At 44.0% G+C, this 23,817-nt stretch overlaps 1 protein-coding gene across 3 annotated transcripts in view; it reads left to right on the top strand.

Moving 5' to 3' along the window:
• Positions 1-16,583: 16,583 nt before the first annotated feature.
• MON2 (MON2 homolog, regulator of endosome-to-Golgi trafficking) overlaps positions 16,584-23,817 on the top strand; it is a 121,332-nt gene continuing 114,098 nt past the window's right edge. For 2 of the 3 annotated variants that reach the window (XM_070409816.1, XM_070409815.1), the window contains exon 1: positions 16,584-17,062. In XM_070409816.1, the coding sequence (XP_070265917.1) occupies positions 16,952-17,062 (111 nt within the window). In that variant the 5' untranslated portion in view covers positions 16,584-16,951. The remainder of the gene's footprint in view (positions 17,063-23,817) is intronic. The other variant, XM_070409819.1, reaches the window with a different exon arrangement.

The raw sequence follows: 23,817 nt of genomic DNA, 5'->3' as shown, positions 1-23,817 counted from the left end.
CAGGGCTAAACCAGCAGTTGGACATCCCTCTCGCAATCTGGGACTACTGTCTCCTAACTGCTCACCTGCCTGCCTGCCTGCCTGATTGCCTCTAACCCCTCTGCCTGCCGGCCTGCTCACCCCCAACTGCCCCTCCTGCTGGCCTGCTCGCCCCTACCTTCCCTCCCTTCCCCACTGGCCTGCTTGCCCCCAACTGCCCCCCTGCTAGCCTGCTTACTCCAAACTGCCCCTCCCCCCCCCCCCCCGCTGTCCTGATCACCTCCAACTGACCCCCACTGATAGCCTGCTTGCCCCCAACTGCCCCCCCTGCTGGTCTGCTTACCCCCAACGGCCCCACCCCCCACCAGCCTGATCACCCACAACAGCCCTCCCCTCTTGGCCTCTAACCGCCTCTACCATGGCCCCACTACCATGGCTTTGTCCAGAAGAACATCCAGAAGGTCTCCTGGAAGGTCTCCCAGTCTAATTAGCATATTACCCTTTTATTAGTATGAGGCCTGGTGCATGGGTGGGGGCTTGCTGGTTTGCCCTTAACGGTGTCCCAGATCAGGGTTGGGGTTCCCTTGGGGCATGGGGCAGCCTGGGCAAGGGGCCTGTGGTGGTTTGCAGGCTGGCCATGCACCCATGGTGTGAGGGTCCCCACTGGGTGGGCGTGGCCAGCTTGGGTGAGGGGCTGAGTGCCGTGTTCAAGCTGGCCACACCCCATTCAGGATGGGATGTCCTGCTGGGGTGCTTGGCAAGCCTGTGTGAGGGGCTGATGGCTGTTTGCAGGCTGGCCAAGCCCCCCAGCAGGGACCCTCACCCCATGAGGGTGTGGCCAGCCTGGGTGAGGGGTTGAGGGATGTTTTCAGGCTGGCCACACCTCCTTCAGGAAGGGGGTCTCCACTGGAGTGCTTGGCCAGCCTGGGTGAGGGGCTGATGGCTGTTTGCTGGCTGGCCATGCCCCGGGCAACCCAGGCTCCCAGACCCTCCTTGAGCAGAGGCCACAGCGGCTGGAAGCAGGTATCTGGGATTTATTTATCTTCTATAATTGAAACTTTGTAGCCTTGAGCAGAGCTCAGGGCAGGCGGGAAGCTTCACTTCCTCCATCACCAGGGGCAACCCAAGCCTCCTGTTTGCTCCAGCTCCATGGCCGCAGCCATCTTGGTTGGGTTTATTTGCATACTTGGTCCTGATTGGCTGGTGGGCGTGGCTTGTGAGTGTAGCAGAGGTACAGTCAATTTGCATGTTTCTCTTTTATTAGATAAGATAGTCTAAATATCTATGTAAATTATCCTATCTAATAATAGAGAAGCATGGTAATTAGCCGTACCTCCACTACCCTTCCCATTGGCTAATCAGTGAGATATGCAAATTAACTGCCAACCAAGATGGCGGCCAGCAGCCAGGCAGCTGACGGGAACAGGGAGGCTTCCTTGCTCCAGTGTCAGAGGAAGCCAGGTTCCCCGCCTGCCTTGCCGGCCTCTCAGCTGCAACTCTAAGCAACATTGTAGCAAATATAGAAGCTAAACAAAACCCCAGAAACCTGCTTTAGTCAGCCGGGCTTCAGCCAGCAGGACCACAACATTGTTTCAAATGCAGAAGGTAAACAAAGGCCAGAAACCTGCTTTCAGCAGCGGAGGCCTCATAGCTGGAGCCAAGACTCAGAGCTAAAGCTGGCCCAGAATTTAAAAAAAAAGAAAAAAAGGACAGGTTGGGAGCTTCAGTCACCCACCAGCCTGAAAACAGCCCTCAGCCCCTCACCCAGACTGGCCAGGCACCCCAGTGGGGACCCCCACTCTGAAGGGGGTGTGACCAGATGCAAACAGCCATCATCCCCTCACCCAGGCTGGCCAGGCACCCCAGTGGGGACCCCCACCCTGATCCGGGACACCCTTCAGGGCAAACCAGCTGGCCCCCACCCGTGCACCAGGCCTCTATCCTATATAGTAAAAGGGTAATATGCCTCCCAGCACTGGGATCAGCAGAGCCGCGAGGCCTCCCGGCACCTGGATCAGTGTGACAGGGGGCAGCGCCCAAACCCCCTGATCGCCCTGCAGCTCTGTGTGTGACAGGGGGTGGGGCCACAACCTCCCTATCCGCCCTGCTCTGTTTGTGACAGGGGAAGGCGCCCCAACCCCCTGATCAGCCCTGCTCTGTGCCTGATAGGGGGGAGCTCCCCAACCCCCTGATCGCCCTGCAGCTCTGTGTGTGACAGGGTGCGGCGCCCCAACCCCCTGATCGGCCCTGCTCTGTGGGTGATAGAGGGAGTGGCCCCAAACCCCTGATCGGCCCTGCTCTGTGTGTGACAGGGTGCGGCGCCCCAACCGCCACCCGCCCCCCCCCCCCCACGGGCCCTGCTCTGTGTGTGACGGGGTAGAGTCATAACCTCCCCATCGGCCCTGCCCTGAGTGTGACAGTGGCGGTGCCCCAACCCCCTGATCGGCCCTGCTCTGTGGGTGATAGAGGGCAGCGCCCCAACACCCTGATCCGCCCTGCTCTCTGCGTCACAGGATACAGAGCCCCAACCCCCCTGATGGGCCCTGCTCTGTGCGTGACAGGGGGTGGCGCCGCAACCTCCCTATTGACCCTGCCTTGAGTGTGACAGGGGGCGGTGCCCCAACCCCCCAATTGGCCCTACTCTGAGCCCGACCAGGGGCTGCACCTAGGGATTGGGCCTGCCCTCTGCCACCTGGGAGCAGGCCTAAGCCAGTAGGTCATTATCTCCTGAGGGGTCCCAGACTGCGAGAGGGGACAGGCCGGGCTGAGGGACCCCCTCTGCCCCCCGAATGCACAAACTTTTGTGCACTGGGCCTCTAGTATTTCTATATTTTGTATATGTATATAGTCTAAATGTGTATATATAATTTATATACATATTTACATGTGTACATATGTAATATATTCTATAAAGAGATTCCTAAGTTTGTTATTTTCCTTTCAAAATGTTTTCAAAGAATGCCCTCACTTAGCTATTTTTCCATTTTGAGAGAGCTCTGTGTTAGGTGAAACAAAGGCAACTGTGTGTCGGTCCTTCAGGGAACTCCCAGACAGATCACAGCGGACAAACACAATTCCTTGGGTACAAAGTACATCCTGTTCTTTCTGGTACCAGGTACTCAGACCAGACACATTAACTGTGGTCTTGAAGAGCCCCGCAGCTATGCCGGGGAAGTGGGTGGGACAGGCCAAGGTAAAATACCACAAACCTCTCCTACTGGTTTAAGTCACTTTTTTTCTTGATTCGGTGTTCTTTTGATTGCTACAAACCTTTGACTATTTACCAGAGTCTGGCAAAGTTGATTCTGAAAGTTTTTTTTAAATGAATTAATTGGTTGGTTGGTTGGTGTTTTTGTGAAGGCATGGGCCCTGAAAGCTCCACATTCCACCATTTTGACTAAAGGCTGGCTTTGCCAATAATTTTTAACAATAAAATCAGCTGCCCACAAACGCCTTATCATAAAAATGTGCAAAACTCAGTCAGTGCATAGTCATCATGAGGAAATATAGTCACTGGCTATTCTTGGCTCTGTATTAAAAGGACACGGAGCTCCGGCTTTTTGAACACCAGTCATGTTGTAAGCAGTGTGCTAGGAATTTTACATTTATTGCATCATCATTGACTAGCTTGGGTTATCTGCCACCTTGGGCATGTCTGTAAAATAAACAAGTTAAATCATCTCTAACATTCTTTCTACCTCTAATCCCCTGTAACTCAAAAAAGATCCTGCATTGTGTCTTCTAAAGAACCAAAGTACACTTACCATTAAAAAGGAAAAAAGAGATGATCAATCCCTGGGTCCTGGCTGGTGTTGCTAAATGATTAGAGCATCAGCCTGCGTGGGTAGGGATTTCAGGTTTGATTCCAGTCAAGGGAACATGCCTGGGTTGTGGGTTCATTCAGACCCGGTCCAGGAGAGTTCAGGGAGGCAACCAGTCGATGTGTCTCTCTCACATCGATTTTTCTCTCTCCCTTTCCCCTCCTTCCTCCCTCCCTTCTACTCTTACTAAAAAGTAATGGGGAAAAATATCCTTGGGTGAGGGTTAACAAACAAACAAACAAACAAACAAACAGAAAGATCAATTGCTGAGAAATACATGCAGCACTGTACCTGTTGCAATACTGATGAATCTGAAGATGTAGGTCTGCCTAGCGGTCAAGGTAGGCTTAAAACACAGGCAACTGGGGAACGGGACTGGGGAGGAGGGAGCAAAAAAGAAAAAACAACTGTTAAATTTCTGCTTTTAAAACCTTTTTTTTTTCCTTTTGCTTTGCAGAACAGATAACATGTCCTGGGGTATTGAGGACTGGAGGTGGCAGAATGGGGAGAAGTTGGAGGGAGAGGGGATTTAGATACCAAAGTCATCTATTAAGAATCTACATTGCTTTCATTGATCTCAAGAAGAATTATAGGTTGTTACTCAGGTTTTATTTCAAAGACAGAAGACATTTATTTCTGGCACACACCATATACTATTACATACAGTTGTTTTTACAATGGCCAGGTATTTTATACAGTTGAGGTCTGAAAATTTGAATAAAGAAATCTCATCACAGTAGTAGTATTCATTTACTCATTCACTCACTCACCAAATGTTTTTTGAGGGGAGGAAGCAGCTATTTTGGAAAAGATGTATAGTGGCAGGTACAGGAAAGCCCTCACTCCTACCAGGTTTATCCCAGTCCTCTTTGTGGGAGCAGGTTGCCCAATGTGTATAATCCAGTCCCTTATTTTGCTTTCCTTTACATGAATTCTTGTCTTGATAACTTTCTCAGTACCTTTGTTCCTCTTTGATTAAGACAAGAATCTACTAGTATATACACTGAGTGGCCAGATTATTATGACCACCTGACGTTTGTAGGCAAATTAGCTATAATTTCATGCTGAAGTTGCTAGGGGGCCAGACCATTATAAAAATAGGGAAGCAGGTTGTTTACCACAACAGTAGAAGTGATTTTTTTCCAAAGATATGGGTAAACAATGCGATTTAACAGCCTTTGAACGTGGAAGATATATTATTATGAGTGGCCAGATTATTATGACCACCCCATCAGTACCTCGTTGGGCCACCTTTTGCCTTCAATACTGCAGCAATTCTTCTTGGAATTGACTCCATGAGATGTTGAAAGGTGATGCGAGGAATCTGACATCATGCCTGATGAATAGCACTGTCCAGTTCTGTGAGATTTGATGGTTGTGGAACCAGCTGCCTGATGGCTCTTTTAACTTCGTCCCACAAATGCTCAATTGGATTGAGATCTGGTGATTGTGGGGGCCACCTAAGCAAGGTAAAGTCTCCCTCATGTTATTGAAACCACTCCTGCACAATATGAGCACTGTGGCATGGCACATTGTCTTGTTGGAAGAAATCTCCATTGGGATACGCCATCAACCTGATAGGATGAACCTGATCAGCAACGATACTTAGGTATGTTGTGCTATTCAGATGTTGTTCCACATGAAATAAAGGGCCCAAATCATGCCAGGAAAACATGCCCCAAACCATAACACTGCCCCCACCAGCTTGAAGGGTTCTACTCATGCATGTGGAGTGCATGCTTTCATGCTGTTTCCGCCAAATTCTCACTCTGCCATCTGCATGATGCAATTGGAAACGTGATTCATTGGACCACATGACTTTTTTCCAATGCTCAACTATCCAATCCTTGTGTTCCTGTGCGAACTGGAGACGTTTTATCTTGGTAACTGCAGACAGCAAAGGTGTTCAAACAGGTCTTCGGCTTCTATATCCCATATGATGCAGTGTACGGCTAATTTGCCTACAAACGTCAGGTGGTCATAATAATCTGGCCACTCAGTATGTATATATATATATATCCTATCTAATAAAAGAGAAACATGGTAATTAGCCATATGGCCGATACCCTTCCCATTGGCTAATCAGTGAGATATGCAAATTAACTGCCAGCCAAGATGGCGGCCGGCAGCCAGGCAGCTTGAAGAGAACAGGGAGGCTTCCTTGCTTCAGTGATGGAGGAAGCCAAGCTTCCTCACCTGCGCTGCCAGCCTCTGAGCTTGCAGTTTGAAACATTTTAACAAATATAGAAGCTAAACAAAACCCCAGAAACCGGCTTTAGTCAGCCAGGCTTCAGCCAGCAAGACCACAACATTGTTTCGAATACAGAAGGTAAACAAAGGCCAGAAACCTGCTTTCAGCAGCCGAGCCTCAGAGAGAAAGCCGGCTCTCAGCTCCAGTGACAGGCATAGAAGGTAAATAAATGCCAGAATAAAAAAAAAAAAAAAAGGACAGGTTTGGAGCTTCAGTCACCCACCAGCCTGAAAACAGCCCTCAGCCCCTCACCCAGACTGGCCAGGCACCCCAGTGGAGACCCCCACCCTGAAGCAACAAGATGGCGGGTAATTTGCATACTGAAGGCAGGCAGCAGCAGGCAAGGCTGTCTGAGGTTTGGGACTCAGATCTGTGATCCTGCCAGGCGGGGGGCAGTGCTTGAGGCTGTCCGTGGTCTGGGACCTGGATCCATGTCCTCGCGAGTGGGGCGGTAGTGCTTGAGGCTGTCCGAGGTCCCAGCACCTGGATCTGTGACCCTGCCAGGCGGGGGGCACCGCAGGAGGCTGTCTGCAGTCTGGGACCCAGATCTGTGACCCTGCCGGATGGGGGGCACCACGGGAGGCTGTCTGTAGTCCGGGACTCGGATCTGTGACCCTGCCGGGCAGGGGGCAGTGCTTGAGGCTGTCCGTGGTCCCAGGACCAGGATCTGTGACCTGGTGGGCAGGGGGGCAGCACGGGAGGCTGTCTGCAGTCCGGGACCCGAATCTGTGACCCTGCCAGGCGGGGGGCAGCGCTTGAGGCTGTGCACGGTCCTGGGACTCGGATCCGTGACCCTTCACAGTGGGGAGGCAGCCATCAGCGCCCAGGAGTGGCTGCGCAAGATCCGCCTCCTGGCCCAGAAGGTGCAGGATCGCAGGGACAGCCACCATGGCGGGCCAGACTGACGTCCTCCTGGCCGCACCACGGGGGTTTTCGGATCTGCAAAGCCAGAGGCCTCCGGTGTGCACATCCCCCCCTGGCGTGGGAACATCCCCCAGCACACTGTCACCCTCCCACGCCTGCAACAGTTGCAAACCAAGGCGTGCACAAGTTCCCCCCGCCTCTCCACCGCACTTCCATCAACCCGGCATGCCTAACACCCCCACAGGATGTGCACACATCCCCTCTGATGCGCTCACGTCCTTTGGAGAGTGTCTGGGTGTTCTGGGTGCTGAGAGTGGGCGCCTGTGAGATGACAGTGAGAGGGCGGAGTGGTGATGCCCTGTTCCCCCCGAGGCCAGTGCAGCTACGAGATCACCTCTGGGGGGTTAATGCAGGTGCTGAGGCAGGAGCAGGTGCAGACAGACACACCTGGTGGGCGCGGGCGGCCCTCTCTGAGGTGCCTTCAGTGAGCGTTCAAGATCAAGAGACAAGAGGCAGAGAGGAATTCCGTCCTCTCAGTCAAACAGTGGGCTAGTCGGGGTGACTGTAGAGGAGGAATGTGCACTTTGGGTGCCAGCACCCATGAGTGAAGGCTGCCCTGACTGAGCCTTGCTTGCTTGGGGCCTAGAGCACTCCTGCCGGGCAACGGGTGACAGGACGTGCTTTTCCGAATTAATGAGAGAAAATGTTGATTCTCCTGCTGCCCACGAAGGTGGAAAGTGAAGTGGGGAGACATGTGGGGAGTGAGCGAGGTTCCCTGTCTGGGGGTTCCAAATATGCTGTTGGTTTCTTTCACCACTGACTAGAGATATACAGGGTGTCCCCCCAAAATGTATACACACTTTGAATACCTACTAATTCCAATGGTTTTAAGCATAAGAAAGGAACAATAATGGAGCTGTTATCTGTTAAAAGTGTGGGCACAAACAGGTAGTTGGACATTCCCTGAGGGGTCTCAGATTGGAGAGGGTGAAGGCCAGACTGAGGGGCCCCTTCTCCCCCCCTACCCCAGTGCACAAATTTCGTGCACCGGGCAACTAGTATATATATATATATATATCTCCCACATTCAAAGGCTGTTAAATCGCATTGTTTACCCATATCTTCAGAAAAAAATCACTTCTACTGTTGTGATAAACAACCTGCTTCCCTATTTATAATGGTCTGGCCCTCTAGCAACTTCAGCGTGAAATTATAGCTAATTTGCCTACAAACGTCAGGTGGTCATAATAATCTGGCCACTCAGTGTAGTTAAAACAGATGTTTACTGGAGGATATATATATATATATATATATATATATATATGCCAGTTGCCAAGAATATAGCTATAAATAACAGGGGCCTTTCGACTGAAGAACTTATAGTATAGCACGGAGACAGAAAAATAAGCTTACAGCTAAATGGGATATATGTTATTCCACATAAGGAAATACATTGACTGTTATATATAAACCTAAAATTCTTCCTTCTTAAATAAGTCATCTAAAAGATAAGTTCCAATCAATAAGATGTTTGGGAAATAGATTAAGGGAGGAGGCAGGCCTCAAACCTCACCAGATTTTTCATGGGACAACGTGTCACTTCTGAAATACAAAAGAAGTAGTAGCACAAGTTTCAGAGACAAAAAGCCTGCGATGGCATTCTGACTCACACTTCCCAGCTATAGCACCTTTAGTAGGTGCATTAATCTCCTTGAATCTGAGTTTCCTCCTCTGTAAACTAGAAACAGTGCTTCTCCACTCACGGGACTTTTTGCAAAGATTAAATGACATAGTAAATGCATTTAGTAGAGAACTTCCTACACAGCAGCTCCATAAAGAGCAATGATTACCTCTCCTGAGACTTAGAGGAGAACTTAGGCTGCTTTGCATGGACCACCTCTCTCCTGATTTTTTCCAGTTAGGAAATATTGAGCTAAAACAACATGACTGCCCACCTCTATAACAGGCTTTATGGGGCATGTCTTTTAATTCTAAAGCACATTTTGAGGTGTCTAGTAAAGCAGCTAGACACAGGAGTGTTAACTGCATGAAGATGGAGCTAACATGGAAGGATGGGAATATGGAACTGAAGGTGCCCATTTGGTGAAAGAGCAATGGGTTGAAAAGTGGGAAGAACAGGCCAGAGGAGAGCAGATTAAATGGAGACTATCAGAAGAAGTCTAGACCAGGCGGTGGCATTTGCTAGCTAAGAACAGATGAACAACAGATGATATGACTGACTTCAACAAGAGCCAGGCAGAGGAACTGGTTGTTCAGCCATGTGGGCAGAGAAAGCTCCTAGATACAGGGACTTAGGAGCAGGCAATATTCTGAGATCCAGGCAGGTGGGCATGACATGAGACTGGGCTGCAGGGACTAATTCATTCTGAGGAGGGGTCTGGGGATTCATAAGAATAATCCTAGAGAATTGGGGTACCACTCGGGTTGTGAGCCAGGGTTTCAAACACAGATCAAAGCAGTAAAATACTGAAACTAAAGCTAGATGCAGGGTTTCTCAACCTCGGCACTATTGACATTTTGGATTGGATTGGATATTTCTTTTTTAGGGGGGCTGCCTTGTGGATTGTAAAGTTTAGCTTTAGCCCTGGCCACTACCCACTAAATGCCATTAGTATCCCCTCCCCAAGTTGTTACAATCTAAAATATCTTCAGAGATTGTCAAATGTCCCAGTACAGGAAGATTAGGGAAGATAGGAGGGGAACATTGCCCCAGTTTAAAATTACTGGGCTAGAGTGTGCCTGGCGAGAGAGCACTGTTTCAAAGTGGAGGCTAGGATAAAAGGGTCTCAGGAATGAGCTGATCTAGAGGAGGTAATGAATGACAGTGGCCCAGGAACACAGTGCAGTGAGCATTCTGTACAGATCCGTATCCCTTTCGTCATTTCTGTGGAGCCTGTCCTGCCTTCTCTGCTCCCCTTCTTTCAGCGTGCTTCTTCCTCCAAAGGACCGCCTTTGGGTTCTGTGCTTGCTTTGTCCTACATACCCAGAGAGCCAAAGGACCTTAGCCAATGGCTGATGTGTGAGATAGTCCATTGCCTAATGTTCCCCTGACCTCCCTGGGGCTTTGCCTGATTGGCTTTTTCCCTGCTTCCTGAAAGCTGGCTTCTCCTGGAAACTCATTCTTAATAAATTACTTGCAAGCAAATCTCGCCTTAGAGCAGCGGTTCTCAACCTGTGGGTCGCGACCCCTTTGGGGGTCAAATGACCCTTTCACAGGGGTCGCCTAAGACCATCAGAAAACACATATATAATCACATATTGTTTTTGTGATTAATCACTATGCTTTAATGATGTTCAATTTGTAACAATGAAATTGGGGGTCACCACAACATGAGGAACTGTATTAAAGGGTCTCGGCAGTAGGAAGGTTGAGAACCACTGCCTTAGAGCCTGCTCCCAGGGAAGCCAACTTATACAGCCACTAAGGCTGGAGTCAAAGGACAAAGAAGCAAGTCCAGGAGAACAGTTCAGAATGAAGACTATGAATGATAAGTCTGCCCCGAAGACCCCATCAGTGTGGTTTCCACCGTGAGACATGGCAATGAGAGAGGTCATTTAAAGGAGCTGGGATGACTAGGCACAGGGTCATGGTCTCCACCTACTGGTCAGTGCTAAAGTAGAGGGTCATTAGTTACTGCAGCTGTTCCTGATTTTAGCTGTGTAGTCACCTGGTGTGATCCTGGGCTCAGGAACCAAGGTTGGAAGAATAAGGCACAAAGTCTTAAGGTAGCATAAAAATAGCGCAACTATTAGAAGAAATACCTCTAAAATAATTTGTTGTTAATATTAAAAATGTCCAACGAATTCATCACAACCACAGAATGAAGGAGTCTATAATCCTCTGGTTGGTGAAAATGCTGCAGAATTTCAATCTCTACCTCTGTAATGTGGAAGGAACCTGGCAGATCTGTACACTGCCCCCTCCTCCCTTTGCTGGTTAGAACACTCTGTGAGCTGCTGGGAGTGGAGGACATCTGTCAGGGGTGACTGTTGCTTGTTTCTTTCTTTCTTTCTTTCTTTTTTCCCAATAGGTTTTTATTGATTTGAGAGAGAGAGGAAGGGAAAGGGAGAGAAGAGAGAAACATCAATGAGAGAGAAACACCAACATTGATTGGCTGCTGCCTGCACGCCCCCTGCTGGGGATAGAGGTGGAAACCCAGGCATGTGCCCTCACTGGGAATCGAACCTGTGACCTTTTGGTGCATGAGTTGACGCTCAACCACTGAACCACACCAGCCAGGCTTCATAGCAGAACTATTTCTGTACCATTTGTATTCCAGTAGCTGATTGAAGCAATGAGTTAGGGAAGGACCAGAAGCTTTGTAGTAAAGATCTTGAGAAAAACCTGTTCCTTCTTTGTTACTTCACTGTTACTGCAATTTCACACAACACAAACCAAACTTTGATGTACCACATGCAAGAATCAAAACTGTTCTCAAAGCAGTTACAATAAAGGCAGAGAATAAAAGGTTTACAAAATAATTTTGGAGAATAGCTATGTGAAACTTATAACCAACCTATTATTACATCTAGGAACATAGTGTTTGAAATAGTAAATTATAGGTTCTCTACTCCTAATTTATCTGTGTAATTATTTCTTTATTTCATGAAGAAATATTCAGTCAGTATGTAATTTAGACCAGTCAGTAAGTTATAAGTTTTAATTCTGAATATCAAAGAGATTCTTGGAGAACATGGTTTAAGAAATACATAGACAGCATATATCAAGAGGCATTAAAGACTAATAATTTCTAGACTAAGTGAAAATCTTTGACAAAGAAAACTGTAAAAATGAATTGATTTTAGGAAAGCTAATTCAGAGAAAGAATTAAGGGTGACAAAGGAAAAAATAATAGAGTGAGACTAAATTAAATCTAAAATTAAATTCATAGTAACTATTAATTAGGAGTTTAACAGTTTTAATCTCCAATCACAAAAACTTTAACTTCTAAGCACTTAAAATTACTCATAAAAAGTGGGTAGGAAAGCATTTACAAACACATTTGCAATTTCTTTATTAATTCGTTCAACTAACATCTCTGATACATTTTCTTCACTACAGGTGCTTCTGTTCTGTTCTATGTGAACCCCTTAACCTGGCCACATGAATCAATTACCCTTCACCACAGCTGTTTGAACCAGGGTGTTCCATCCTCCAAGTTGATCTGTATTCTTTTAAGTGACTTAGGAGGCGGTCTGGCAAAAAGCATAGCAAAACAAAGTACACCATCTATATTCGATTTCCTGAATTACTTAAGATTCTTTTTCCTTAGACAGTTGAATGTGGTACATAAAGAGAAAGTATGTAGTTGGTAGGGTAGTGAGATAGAAGCTAAATAGACACAGAGAAAGAAGACAAACAGCAGAGACCATGAGGTAGCCGAAGATATGAGGAAGCAGAAGCTATGAGAAAGCAGAATCTCTATACATATAGAATTAGGGGTGAGGCGATTGGTTAGCAGAAGCAGGAGAAAATTTAGCAGAGACAAAGAGCAGATGTGTCTTGGTAATACTTAAGTACTAGAGAAGGGAGAAGGAAACAAGCAAATACATCTGTTGCTGAGAATATTTGAGCAGTTATGAATGCCAAAGGGCTTTTTAGTTCCCAGACTACACTCGAGTCTAGGCTCTGTGAAGCTAAGCTCTTCCTATAATCCCACAGGGTGTGGCTTTGTGGAATTCCTTTCCCTCTATTTTCTCATAGATTATTTCTTTGAACCCCTATTACTAAGAGACTCTCGTACACCATTAAGGAGTTTGAACTTTAATATGAAAATAATAGAAAATCATAAAAGACATTCATATTTTCATTTTAGAAAGAGGACTCTGGGACCAGTGTGAAAACTAATTGTGGAAAATAAATTGAAAATGGACTTAGAGGTAGGGATTATACTTTGAAAACTGTTGTTTGAAACCAGTGAGAGATGATGATGATGGCCTGAACCAAGCTAGTGAGAATGGAGAAAAGTGGATGAATGAAAAGAATTTTATTTCCCTTAGATGCAGTGGATGAGGGAGCCGGAAAAGTCAACTTTGATTCTTAGTTTCCTGGCCTGGGCAACCAGTGGATGGTGGTGCCTTTCATTGGGAAAGATGATGTATAAAGAGGACCAACTCCTTTTTGAGGAAGAGTGTTAGGTACCAATGAGACTTCCAGGTAAAGATGTACAGTAGGCAATGTCTGGATCTCACATAAGAGCGCTGGAGCTAAAACTGTGTATAAGGGCTTGATATCATGATTTTCATGGATATCTGGGCAGCAGTTTCTTGTTTTATTCCCACAGCCCTAAATTCAGGAACATACTTGAACTAGGCTATGTTAGCATAGGGAAGCTGAGAAAAAAGGATTTATTCATATCTGAATATTCTCTGTACTGCAACTTAGATTTCATGTTGTGCATTGTATGACATGAGATTAATGAGGTACCTTGCCTCTTGGCTGATATTGCATCCAAGTGGTGTCTCTGTTGTATTTTGGTTAATCTGAACATTCTATTGGCATTTGTCAATCTGGAGGTTATACAGGGTGAGATCAATAGATTGGTAGTAATCGAGCCACTGGTGGGCATAAAATCACTCTGGGAGAATAAATTAAGAGAAGAAACCATAGAATTCTAGGAAATACTAATATCCAAGACAGGGGTGGGGAACCTGTTTTCTGCCATGGGCCATGTGGATATTCATAACATCATTCTCAGCCATACAAAATTATCAGCTTAAAAATTAGCCTGCCATATTTGGTCAAACATTTAATTAACTCACCCCTAATGCCTTGGCAGGGCCAGATATTTCCCACCCCTGATTTAAGGAGTAGGTGGACAAGAGAAAAAATGAATGATGGTAAAAACTGGGGGATTGAATAACTAGAAAGGTAGATTGAGCAATACTAGTATTTGTATTTCATTATTAAACTGAGATAGATATTTCAGAATGATATAAGTTTTCTTGTTACACATGAATATATGCTCATTGTTAAATAGGTGAATTTTCTAAAAGATTTATAGCAAAGGTTCAGAAAAAGATGGGTTTCCTAATTTTCAACTAAAATTTGCTGATAATTAAGTCTACCTAGAAATTAATAAAAGGCAGAGTGAGTAATGATTGCAAAGAGTTGTCTTTTTCTACTGCCTATTTAAAACACTTACTCAATACTTACTATGTGCCAGGCATTGTGCTTTATCAGCAATATCTCCTTTAGATATGAGAAAGACCTCATGAGGAAGGCACTTGTATTTTCTTCTTTTCCTGATGTAAAAACAACTGAAGATTAGAGAGAGGAAGGGGCTAAATCCTGTGAGGACTAAGATGCAAACTGAGGGTTTTTTACTTCAGAGCTGAAGGGTTGACTACTGCTTGATAATACTATGAAAGCATTACTTATGATCATAAAAGGTTAAGTTTATCAGGCATTTATTAATGTAATTTTCAATGAAGATAGATTTTGTAGTCACAGAAAACCATTTCACACTCATACCAACACTTACAGGTGCGCTACGATTTTGAAAGTATATCTTGAAGTACTTAAGAACAATATGTATTTGAATTTTGGTTTTTCCATTAAAAGAGAAATGATTCTGTTTTTCAGAATGCTAGCTCCTGAATTTAGTTTATATCTTAACTTATAGAACCAAAAATTGTTTTACCTCTGCTAACTTGCTAGATTTTGGCCTAAAATTATGCACTGGGGCAAGACCATCTCTCTAGGCATAGGTATGTAGAAAACTATTTGGGTTTTTTTAAAAAAGAAATTTACAGAATACTAGGTATGGGTAATAGTTGCACCTTAAGAAAAGATTGTCCTTTCAAATCCTTATAAGTATTGTTTTTAATTAATGAATTCCAGTTGCATATCCTCAACTTTATATAACAGAGATATAAAAGACTCTAAGAAAGTTGATTTTGAGTCAATCATGCCCAAGTTATTAATAATAAAAAAAAATAGCCCAATTGAGTGTTGACCTGTGAACCAGAAGGTCATGGTTCAATTCCCTATCAGGGCACATGCCTGGGTTGCAGGCTCCATCCCCAGTCCCTGCAGGAGGTAGCTGATCAATGATTCTCTGTCAACATTGATGTTTCTATCTCTCTCTCTGTCTCCCTTCCTCTCTGAGATCAATACAAATATATTTTTAAAAAACTAAATTTCAAAAGGAAAATTAGGGCAGGAACTTGATCCTAGAATACTGGGCCAATTATTAGAAGATCATTTTTAAAAGCTCCTTGGGGCCTTAAGAATAATGTTTGCAGGGCGGCAGCGGGGTGGAATCAATTGAGGAAAAGGAGACATATGTAAAACTGTAGACAATAATAAAAAAAAAGAATAATGTCTGCCACATATTTCACCTAAGCTTATTTTTTTTGTTAAGTTCACAGCTTTTAATACATAAACCTTATACCATAGGAGCTGTCAAAGTTCCCAGAAGTTGTGTAATGCCCATAAATGATCCAAATTACAGTTCTAGAAGTTAGAACAGTATCTCATCTTACTCATCCTCATCTGCCACCTTCATGCATCCTTGTTTGCTTCTCAGAATAAAAGAAGAAATTATTTAGTTTACAAAGTAATTGTGGTACAAGTCTTTATTTTACAGTCAACCATTGCCAACTGCCACCCACTGACAATATCGTAGTTCTGTAAACCTTCAGTTGTCTGAAGGTGTCTATTTCTTCATCTCCCACCTCTACCTTGGTTCAGGTTTTCACTCTACCTCTCTCTGCTTTCTACTCAGTAGCTGTAAAGTGTCTGGGGCAAGAGCATGCTGACCTGAATCTTCGGAGATGCTCAGATGATTTTTATCTTTATTTTGCCTCACGTGTATTTGACACTGCAGACCTAATGAAGGCTTTTACATCGGTTCCTTATTTGAGCGTCAGAACTCTGCTTTTAGTAGGATAATCATTCATTCAACAACTATTTATGGATCATCTGCTTTGTGCAAAGCACTGTCCTAGGCACTCGAAATACAGCAGGGAACCAAACGGAGGGGGAGAGGGCATTCCAGCGCTTCTGAAACTTTCATTTTATAGGGGAGATGGACATGAGGTGAAAGGGGAGGGGAGGTCGTGTAGCGCCAGGTCGGTGTACCCAGAGATTTTGGCTTTTACTTGGGTTGCAATGGAAAGCCGGCGGAGGGTCTGGCAGTTTTATCTGTCATTCTACAAATGGCAGAAGTAGTAGCTACTTCGCAGTAAGTGCACCCCTATGGAGGAACTGCAATTTAGGTGCTCAAGGGGGTAGAAAACTAAAAGGAGGTAGGCGTTGATTTGGGGACACTAGCCCAGAGATTCAAGAGAGCAGAAATGAAGACAAATGAAGATTAACCCAAAAGGAAGCAAACTTGTTTACAACGCAATACGCAAAAAGATACGCCAAGGAATAGCTGGTGCTCCGTTCAGGCTCTTGTCACCGAAAACGAAGCAAATCTAGGTGAGGCAGGGGAAGCGCTAAACCTACTCGGATGCTTGCGCCCCGGCCCGGAACCAAGTTTGCCCTTAGCGTGACCACGCCCCCGACCACGCCCCCGACCACGCCCTGCCCGCTGCTCCCCGCCCGGGTTGGCTACGGCGGGGGCGGTGGCCACGGTGCCCGGAAGTGCCGCTGACGTGTCCCCGCCGCGCTCGGAATTGTGGGCCACTTGGCTAATGGCGTCGGCGAATCTGTGGGGTTCGGGGAGCCGGCGCTGAAGCTTGTGACGACCGGTGTGTCTGGGCCCCGCGGCAGCGGGAGGGACCTGCCCGCTTAGGGGGCTCCTCGGCCGGAGCCGGCGGGGCCTAGCGGGGAGGGCGACTGCAGGGGCAACGCGGAGAGGAGCCGGGGGAGTTGCGAGGAGGCTGCCGGAGGCACTCGGGCTCGCTCCGGTGGGCAGTCCAGGCCCCGCGGAGTCCCCGCGGAGCCCCAGAGGCGGGCTGCGGCGGGGCCGGAGGTGGCTGGGGGCAGTTGCCTGTCGCCCCCGGGAGCTGACAGTGCCGGAGTTCGTTTGCGCCGCTCGGAAATTGGCTCGGAACTTGGTGGATCATGTCCAGCACCAACAGCCCCGAAGCGGTCAAGAAGCTGCTGGAGAACATGCAGGGCGATCTGAGGGCCCTGTCCCTGGAGTGCAAGAAGAAATTCCCGCCTGTCAAGGAGGTAAGCCTCGGCGGCGCCGTCCTCTCAGACCCGGTCCAGTTTTCACTTGGCCTTGCCCTGTCCGGTTCCACTAACGCGTCTGATGGTTTCCTGGGGAGAGGTCTGCGGCGCTCTGATTTCCTCTGCGCTCCTGTGCTCGGGAGCGAGGAATGGAGTTCGCGGTGTGAGCCGATTCAGCCCTTTCTGGCCTCGCCTTTTCTGGCCTTTTCCACGCTCGTAAAAGCCAAGCCAGAGTTGAAAAAAAATTTTTGTTTGTTGCTTCTAAAAGCTCGCATTCATCGTGTGGTGAAATCCGTGCTCCTCACCTGTATAGTGTAGGTCACTCCGTGGAAGTAGCTTTTCTGGACATGTTGTCATGCAGCTGAACTCTGTGTCAACCCCCAGATACACCTAACTTAGGACGTGTATTGACGACACACAGTAACCATGTTCATCCTTGTTATGAGCAAGACGAAAGTGGGAAGTTTGTGCTAGGAGTACAGCTTAACCTCTCTGAACTTCAGTTTTACTTCAGATGTAAAATAGGGTTAAAGGGTGCATTTATTAGATTACGATGGGAAACTTGTCAGAGCAGAACAGGGTATTATTAAAGAGGCTCATATAATTAAATACGTCTATACAAATTAAATTCTCTAAATACTTAATTGAAATTTTTAACATTTATTCATTATTGGCTCTTTCTCTTAAGGTGCCATTTAATTTTTAATTTCTCTTAAACCTTTTTAAAACGCTGCTTAATTTATTTCCTCATTTCTGGAATAAGATATTTCAGTGCTATTTTTGTCAAAGCAATTATTTTATTTTTGTTGTTGTTTTTAAATATATCTTTATTGATTTCAGAGAGGAAGGGAGAGGGAAAGAGAGATAGAAACATCAGTGATGAGAGAGAATCATTGATTGGCTGCCCCCTGCGTGTCCCCCACTGGAGCTCAAGCCCACAACTCAGGTATGTGGTCTTTGACCAGAATCAAACCTGGGACCCTTCAGTCGGCAGGCTGATGCTTCATCCACTGGGCCAAACCAGCCAGGGCTTATTTTTATTTCCATTTAATGTAGTATAGTATATCTGCAGTTTCATTTACTAATTGCCCTAAAAGTTCACCAAGGAATTTTGAAGTATTTTTCATAATTATTTAAATGTTTTGCCTTTATTATTGTAAAGATTCGGTAGTTAGAACTTACCCCAAAAAGTTTGGATTTTAGGCTTCCAAGGAACCTTAACTTGTCTGCAAGTGCTTTGGTCTCATTTTTAACGAACATCATCTAGTATTTCTTTAATAAAGTGAGCAAATATTACTCAATATTGGAAATCAGATGTACCACTTTTGGAAAGATGATTGTCATTATGATATGTTTTATTTCAGATATTAAAAAATTTACTTTGATATTGGTTTTTATTTTCCCTATATCATCTTCTGTTGAAAGTAATAACTAATTTTAAAAATTAGGCTGTTCCCATTATAAGAGAAATGCTCTTAAATGTCAAATCCTATTTTATAATTTTAATAATTTATATAACTGACTTTATAAATTACATAAAAACTGTGATTCTTCTGTAGGCCTCTAGTATGAGAATTCAGTTGCCATTTATTAAATTATTTCTATTGGAAAAGGCATTCAGAGTTCCAAACAGGTAACTTACAAAGTTCTAGAACTCAATTCATTTCTAACCTAGGAACTTTCGGTATAGCTCATTCGCTGTTTCACTTGTACACTGGCTAAAGAGATATTTAGTAATTGCACCTAGTCCAGCTGTGGGCAAACTACGGCCCGCGGGCCGGCCCCGGCCTGTTTGAAATGAATAAAACTAAAAAAAAAAAAGACTGTACCCTTTTATGTAATGATGTTTACTTTGAATTTATATTAGTTCACACGAACACTCCATCCATGCTTTTGTTCCGGCCCTCCGGTCCAGTTTAAGAACCCATTGTGGCCCTCGAGTCAAAAAGTTTGCCCACCCCTGACCTAGTCTTTGAGGTAATGACAGAAGTAAATGTTGTGATTATCTATGATACATAATTGTATACATAGTGCATACTCTGTAAGAATTTACTGAATATTAAGAACTTTGATTCCATAACTAATGATACTTCTAATATACTAAGGCCCTATTTTAGAAATTGAAAAGTGACTTTGACTATTTCACAAGTTTAAAACAAGAATGAAAGAGCCCTAACCGGTTTAGCTCAGTGGATAGAGTGTCACCCTGCGGACTGAAAGGTCCCAGGTTCGATTCCAGTCAAGGGCATGTACTTTGGTTGTGGGCACATCCCCAGTGGGAGGTGTGCAGGAGGCAGCTGATCGATGTTTCTCTCTCACCGATGTTTCTAACTCTCTATCCCTCTCCCTTCCTCTCTGTAAAAAAATCAATAAAATATATTTTTAAAAAAAGAATGAAAGAGAGAGTATGGATTAAAAAGAGATTTACCAGATAAAATTACCAGGGCATAGTGACCTTTGCTTATGTAGTGATGATTTTTTAGGAGGGAGGCTTGACTTTCAAGATATATTTTGGTTGAATTAAAAGTTTCCTGTAATTTAATACCAATGCCAAATTTTTCCTTTTGTTCTTTAAGGAACTGATAAGTTTTCAGTTTTATTTGGTGATTTTTATTTGGGGAGGGGGATGTGATTGATAGACCCTCAGGTAAAGCCTTTCTACGTTTAAGAAGCATTTTCATCATTATACTAGTTCAATAGTTTACACTCTCCCAGTATCTTCACAATATTACCTGAAAATACTTGTTTTGACTACTTATTAATCTGCTCAAGAACAGTGAGCAGATTAATACAGGACAGTGTTAATTGCATATGTGCTTTTGAAGAGATGTATTCTTCCCCAATACTTGAAGTGAGGCATTCTATAGTTGGCCACAGTGCTTGGTGCTATATATATTATTGATTTCAGAAAGAAGGGAGAGGGAGAGAGAGACAGAAACATCAATAATGAGAGAGAATCATTGATCAGCTGCCTTCTGCACGCCCCCTACTGGTGATGGAGTCTGCAACCAGGGCATGTACCCTGACCAGGAATCAATTGAACCTTGACCTCCTGGTTCATAGGTCAGTGCTCAACCACTGAGCCACACTGGCCAGGCAATTGTATATATTTTTAAATTAATGATAACATTTTTAAGATTTCAAACCTGATAGAAAAACAGAAGAAATAAATATTGATAAAGGATAGTGCCTTATTTACTGTTATTACTTATCTTTGGATTTTCTACATAGTTTTCTCCATCTTAATTGTTTTCACTTATAAATATGTACTTTTCATATTAAATAGTTTTTATACTGGTCATAATTTTATTCTGTCATTTTCTAATAAGGGGAGTGGTTAAATAACAGTAATACATCCCTTCCTCTTTTTTATACCTGCTTATTTTTCTTAGTCCTTAAATATAAATCTTCATACCTCAGCAGTATAACTTTTTTTTTTTTAAGAACAAGAATACTAGCTAAGTTGTTTTGGAATATTTGTATGAAAAAAATTTTTTGTTTAAAAAATTTAAAGCTTTATAAAATTACTTCCATGTAATTGATATTTAGTGACCTTCAGATGCAGTAACTTCTGAAACTTTGTTTATGTCTTTAATGACTAAAACCTTTTTAGTCATTTCCTATTTGCAGGCACCACTCTGTAGACAGATGAGGGGCTCTAACTGAACATGGAAATGTGATCAAAGTTTGTAATTCTTTTTTTAACATATTTTTATTGATTTCAGAGAGGAAGGGAGAGGGAGAGATTAAAACATCAATGATGAGAATCATTGGTTGGCTGCCTCCTGCACGCCCCCTACTGGGGATGGAGCCCGTAACCTGGGCATGTGCCCTTAACCACAGTATCGAACTCGGGACCCTTCAGTCCTCATGTTGATGTTCTATTCACTGAGTCAAACCAGCTAGGGCATAGAGTTTGTAATTCTTGAGTTGAGTGCTTCTTTATATGATGAAAAGGTAGTCAGCAGAAGGTGGTGGTGGTGATGGTGGGGGTCATTCTGGGAAGAGGAAACAGAAAATGTTTGTGTTCCATGTAAAATAAATTTCATGGGAGCCATTAAAACTTTTAAAGCTATTAAAATGGAGTGTATGATCAAATTCATTTAGTAACATTACTGTAACAGTATTAGTGGGAAGAATTAGGATTGAGAATGAGGCAGAGAGCAGATTTTAAAAAGTGATGATTGCTTGCACTGAGGTAACAGTGGTGGTAGACAGGAAGTTGCTTGCATTGTGGTAAACATGGGTAAAAGAGAGAGTATGGGTTAAAAAGAGATTTAACAGATATAATTACCAGGGCATAGTGACCTTTGCTTATGTAGAGAGATAAATCTATGATGCCTCTCAGATTTCTAGCTTGGGAAACAGAGTGGGTAACTAAAAGAAGGAATATAGGAGGAAATGTTTTGGTGGAAAATGAGTAGTCACGAATATATTAATTAAGTTTAAGATTTATGTGTGACATTCATGTGGAACTGACCCAGTAGGTATTTGAAAATGATGGTTTGGTACTTAAGAAGGAGGCCTAAAATTTCAGATTTAGGAGTATCAGTTTATACATGATAGTAGAAGCCATAAGAGTAGATAAGATGGGCCAGGAAGAGTGTGTAAGTGAGAGCATTAAGACTAAAGAAGGAACTTTGGGAAACAAAAGCATTAAAGGGAAAGAGGCATGTGGGCAGACTAAGGTTAAGGATTTGGGAGAGAAAGGGAATACTTGCTAGAGCAAGGTCCCTGAGATAGCTGGAGTTTTAGGGCCATAAGTGTATGAACTAGCTTTTAGTCTGATAGAACATTCTTTTCTGCCAGAGGAAGGGAAAAGGAAAACATGGGTTCAAATCTGATAAATTTGTATGAGGGGCATAGTAGAGAGAGGAAGTTGTGGACAGTTTGATCTATGACTTTGTTTTCTTGGTAAGATAGGGAAACAAGCTTGTTGCTGTGATTAATTAGTGATGAAAGAAGTGATGGGTAGGAAGTTTGAGAGGAGATTTGGATCACATTGGCAAAGTGGAGGAGAAATTCATTGGAATATGTCTTGGCAGGGAGAATGGTTGAATGATGATAGATCATAAGATCTAGATTGTATTCCCAAAGAAGGAAATTCAATAAAACTTTGATTGATTGGAAGAAGATGGATGGGTTAAGGGTCTAGCGGTAGCAATTTAATCAAAGAGCAAAGGATTTGGGGAGTGAGAGAGTTAGAAGGATAGGGGTTGGGACAATAGTGGGACATTGGATTTTAGAATACCAAGTAGTGTTACGGTAGAGGATGATGAGGTTCAGGGAGTGGGTGGTAGAAGAGCAAAGGGAATGAAGGTCATTTGAGTTGAGGTGGTCAGAATTATGTTTTTTAGTGGATTTTTTTTCTTTTTTATTGAAGTGGATTTGGTAAGGGTATAAATAATAAAGTACAAATAGTCTTCCTTGGCTGGTCTTTTTTTCCTCTTGTCCATTCAGGCCTGATAAAAGTTGCAACTTACCATAACAGGATTCTCCCCTTAGCCAACTCTTTGGGTACTGAGGCCCAAGTCAGTTTGCTCTTCTGGTAGGGAGATCTCATTTTCAGGACCTTATGACAGTGAAGAATGAGGGTTGGATAATGTTGTTTTTTCCCCACGTAGGTTTTAATTTTATTCAGATTCTTATTGGAGGAAGAGAAAAGCATTAGTTATTGAACTGTTCAAATCCCAAAGATAAACCCGTTTTACCTAAGACGAAGTTCGATCAGTTTATAAATGATAGAGCAGGGATTAAAGCAGAGTTTAAACCCAGAGATTCAACCCAGACTCCTTGCCCAATTTCTATTCCTCCATGCTGCCTCTTCAGGTTGAAATTATGTTGAGCAAAGGGGAAAAAAAGTCTTATAGTCAAATTATGTGGTTCCAGTTACGAGTTATTGGTTCATTTAAGTCAACTTTTGATGTCCTGCTTGCTCCCAGGCTATCAGTTCAAAAAGACTCTCTGATCTGTTCCCATGAGGTGTATTCCAAGATGGTCTTCTCATGGGTCCTGCTTTAATCCAGTTGATATCTTCACAACTTCATTTTTGCCTCCTCTTGCAGTTGGTGTCCATCCATACAGTTATACTGATAGACCTGCTATCACTGTGTCCATACATTGGTAATTTTTCTCTCACTTGATACTTTAGCTTAAACATTTTCTTTTCTTTTTTAAATATATTTTATTGATTTTTTAAGAGAGGAAGGGAGAGGGATAAAGAGTTAGAAACATCGATGAGAGAGAAACATAGATCAGCTGCCTCCTGCACTCCCCCTACTGGAGATGTGCCCGCAACCAAGGTACATGCCCTTGACGGGAATCAAACCTGGGACCCTTCAGCCTGCAGACCAATGCTCAGTCCACTGAGCCAAACCGGTTAGGGCTAAACATTTTCTATATATACAAGTCTTATTGTTATTTCAATGAACGCATTATCTTTCATCATAGTCCATTCACCATAATTCACTTAACAACTTCCAGAATACTTGCTTTCAGTTTCTCTCTGCTGGTATTGATAATGTTGGTAATTAACATCTTCAGACACAGCTTTTTTTTTTTCCTTATGGGTTACTGACTCATAAAGGGAATAAAATCCCTTGTGTATTTTGAAAGTAACTACTGGAATCTGTGAAGTAGTATTTACATCTTCGAAAAATGGCTGTGTATAAGCTGCAAAATTCCCCCTTGTTGCCAGCAAGAGAGGAAGGTTTGGGACACAGATTTTATCACCGCTCTCTTTTGTAGAGACCTGT

Source organism: Myotis yumanensis, unplaced genomic scaffold (genome assembly GCF_028538775.1).
Source record: "Myotis yumanensis isolate MYYU_CA2020_CCGP unplaced genomic scaffold, mMyoYum1.0.hap1 SCAF_3, whole genome shotgun sequence".
NCBI classification, from domain to species: Eukaryota; Metazoa; Chordata; class Mammalia; order Chiroptera; family Vespertilionidae; genus Myotis; species Myotis yumanensis.
Note: the sequence above shows the minus strand (reverse complement) of the source record. Positions and strands in the feature narration are given on the sequence as shown.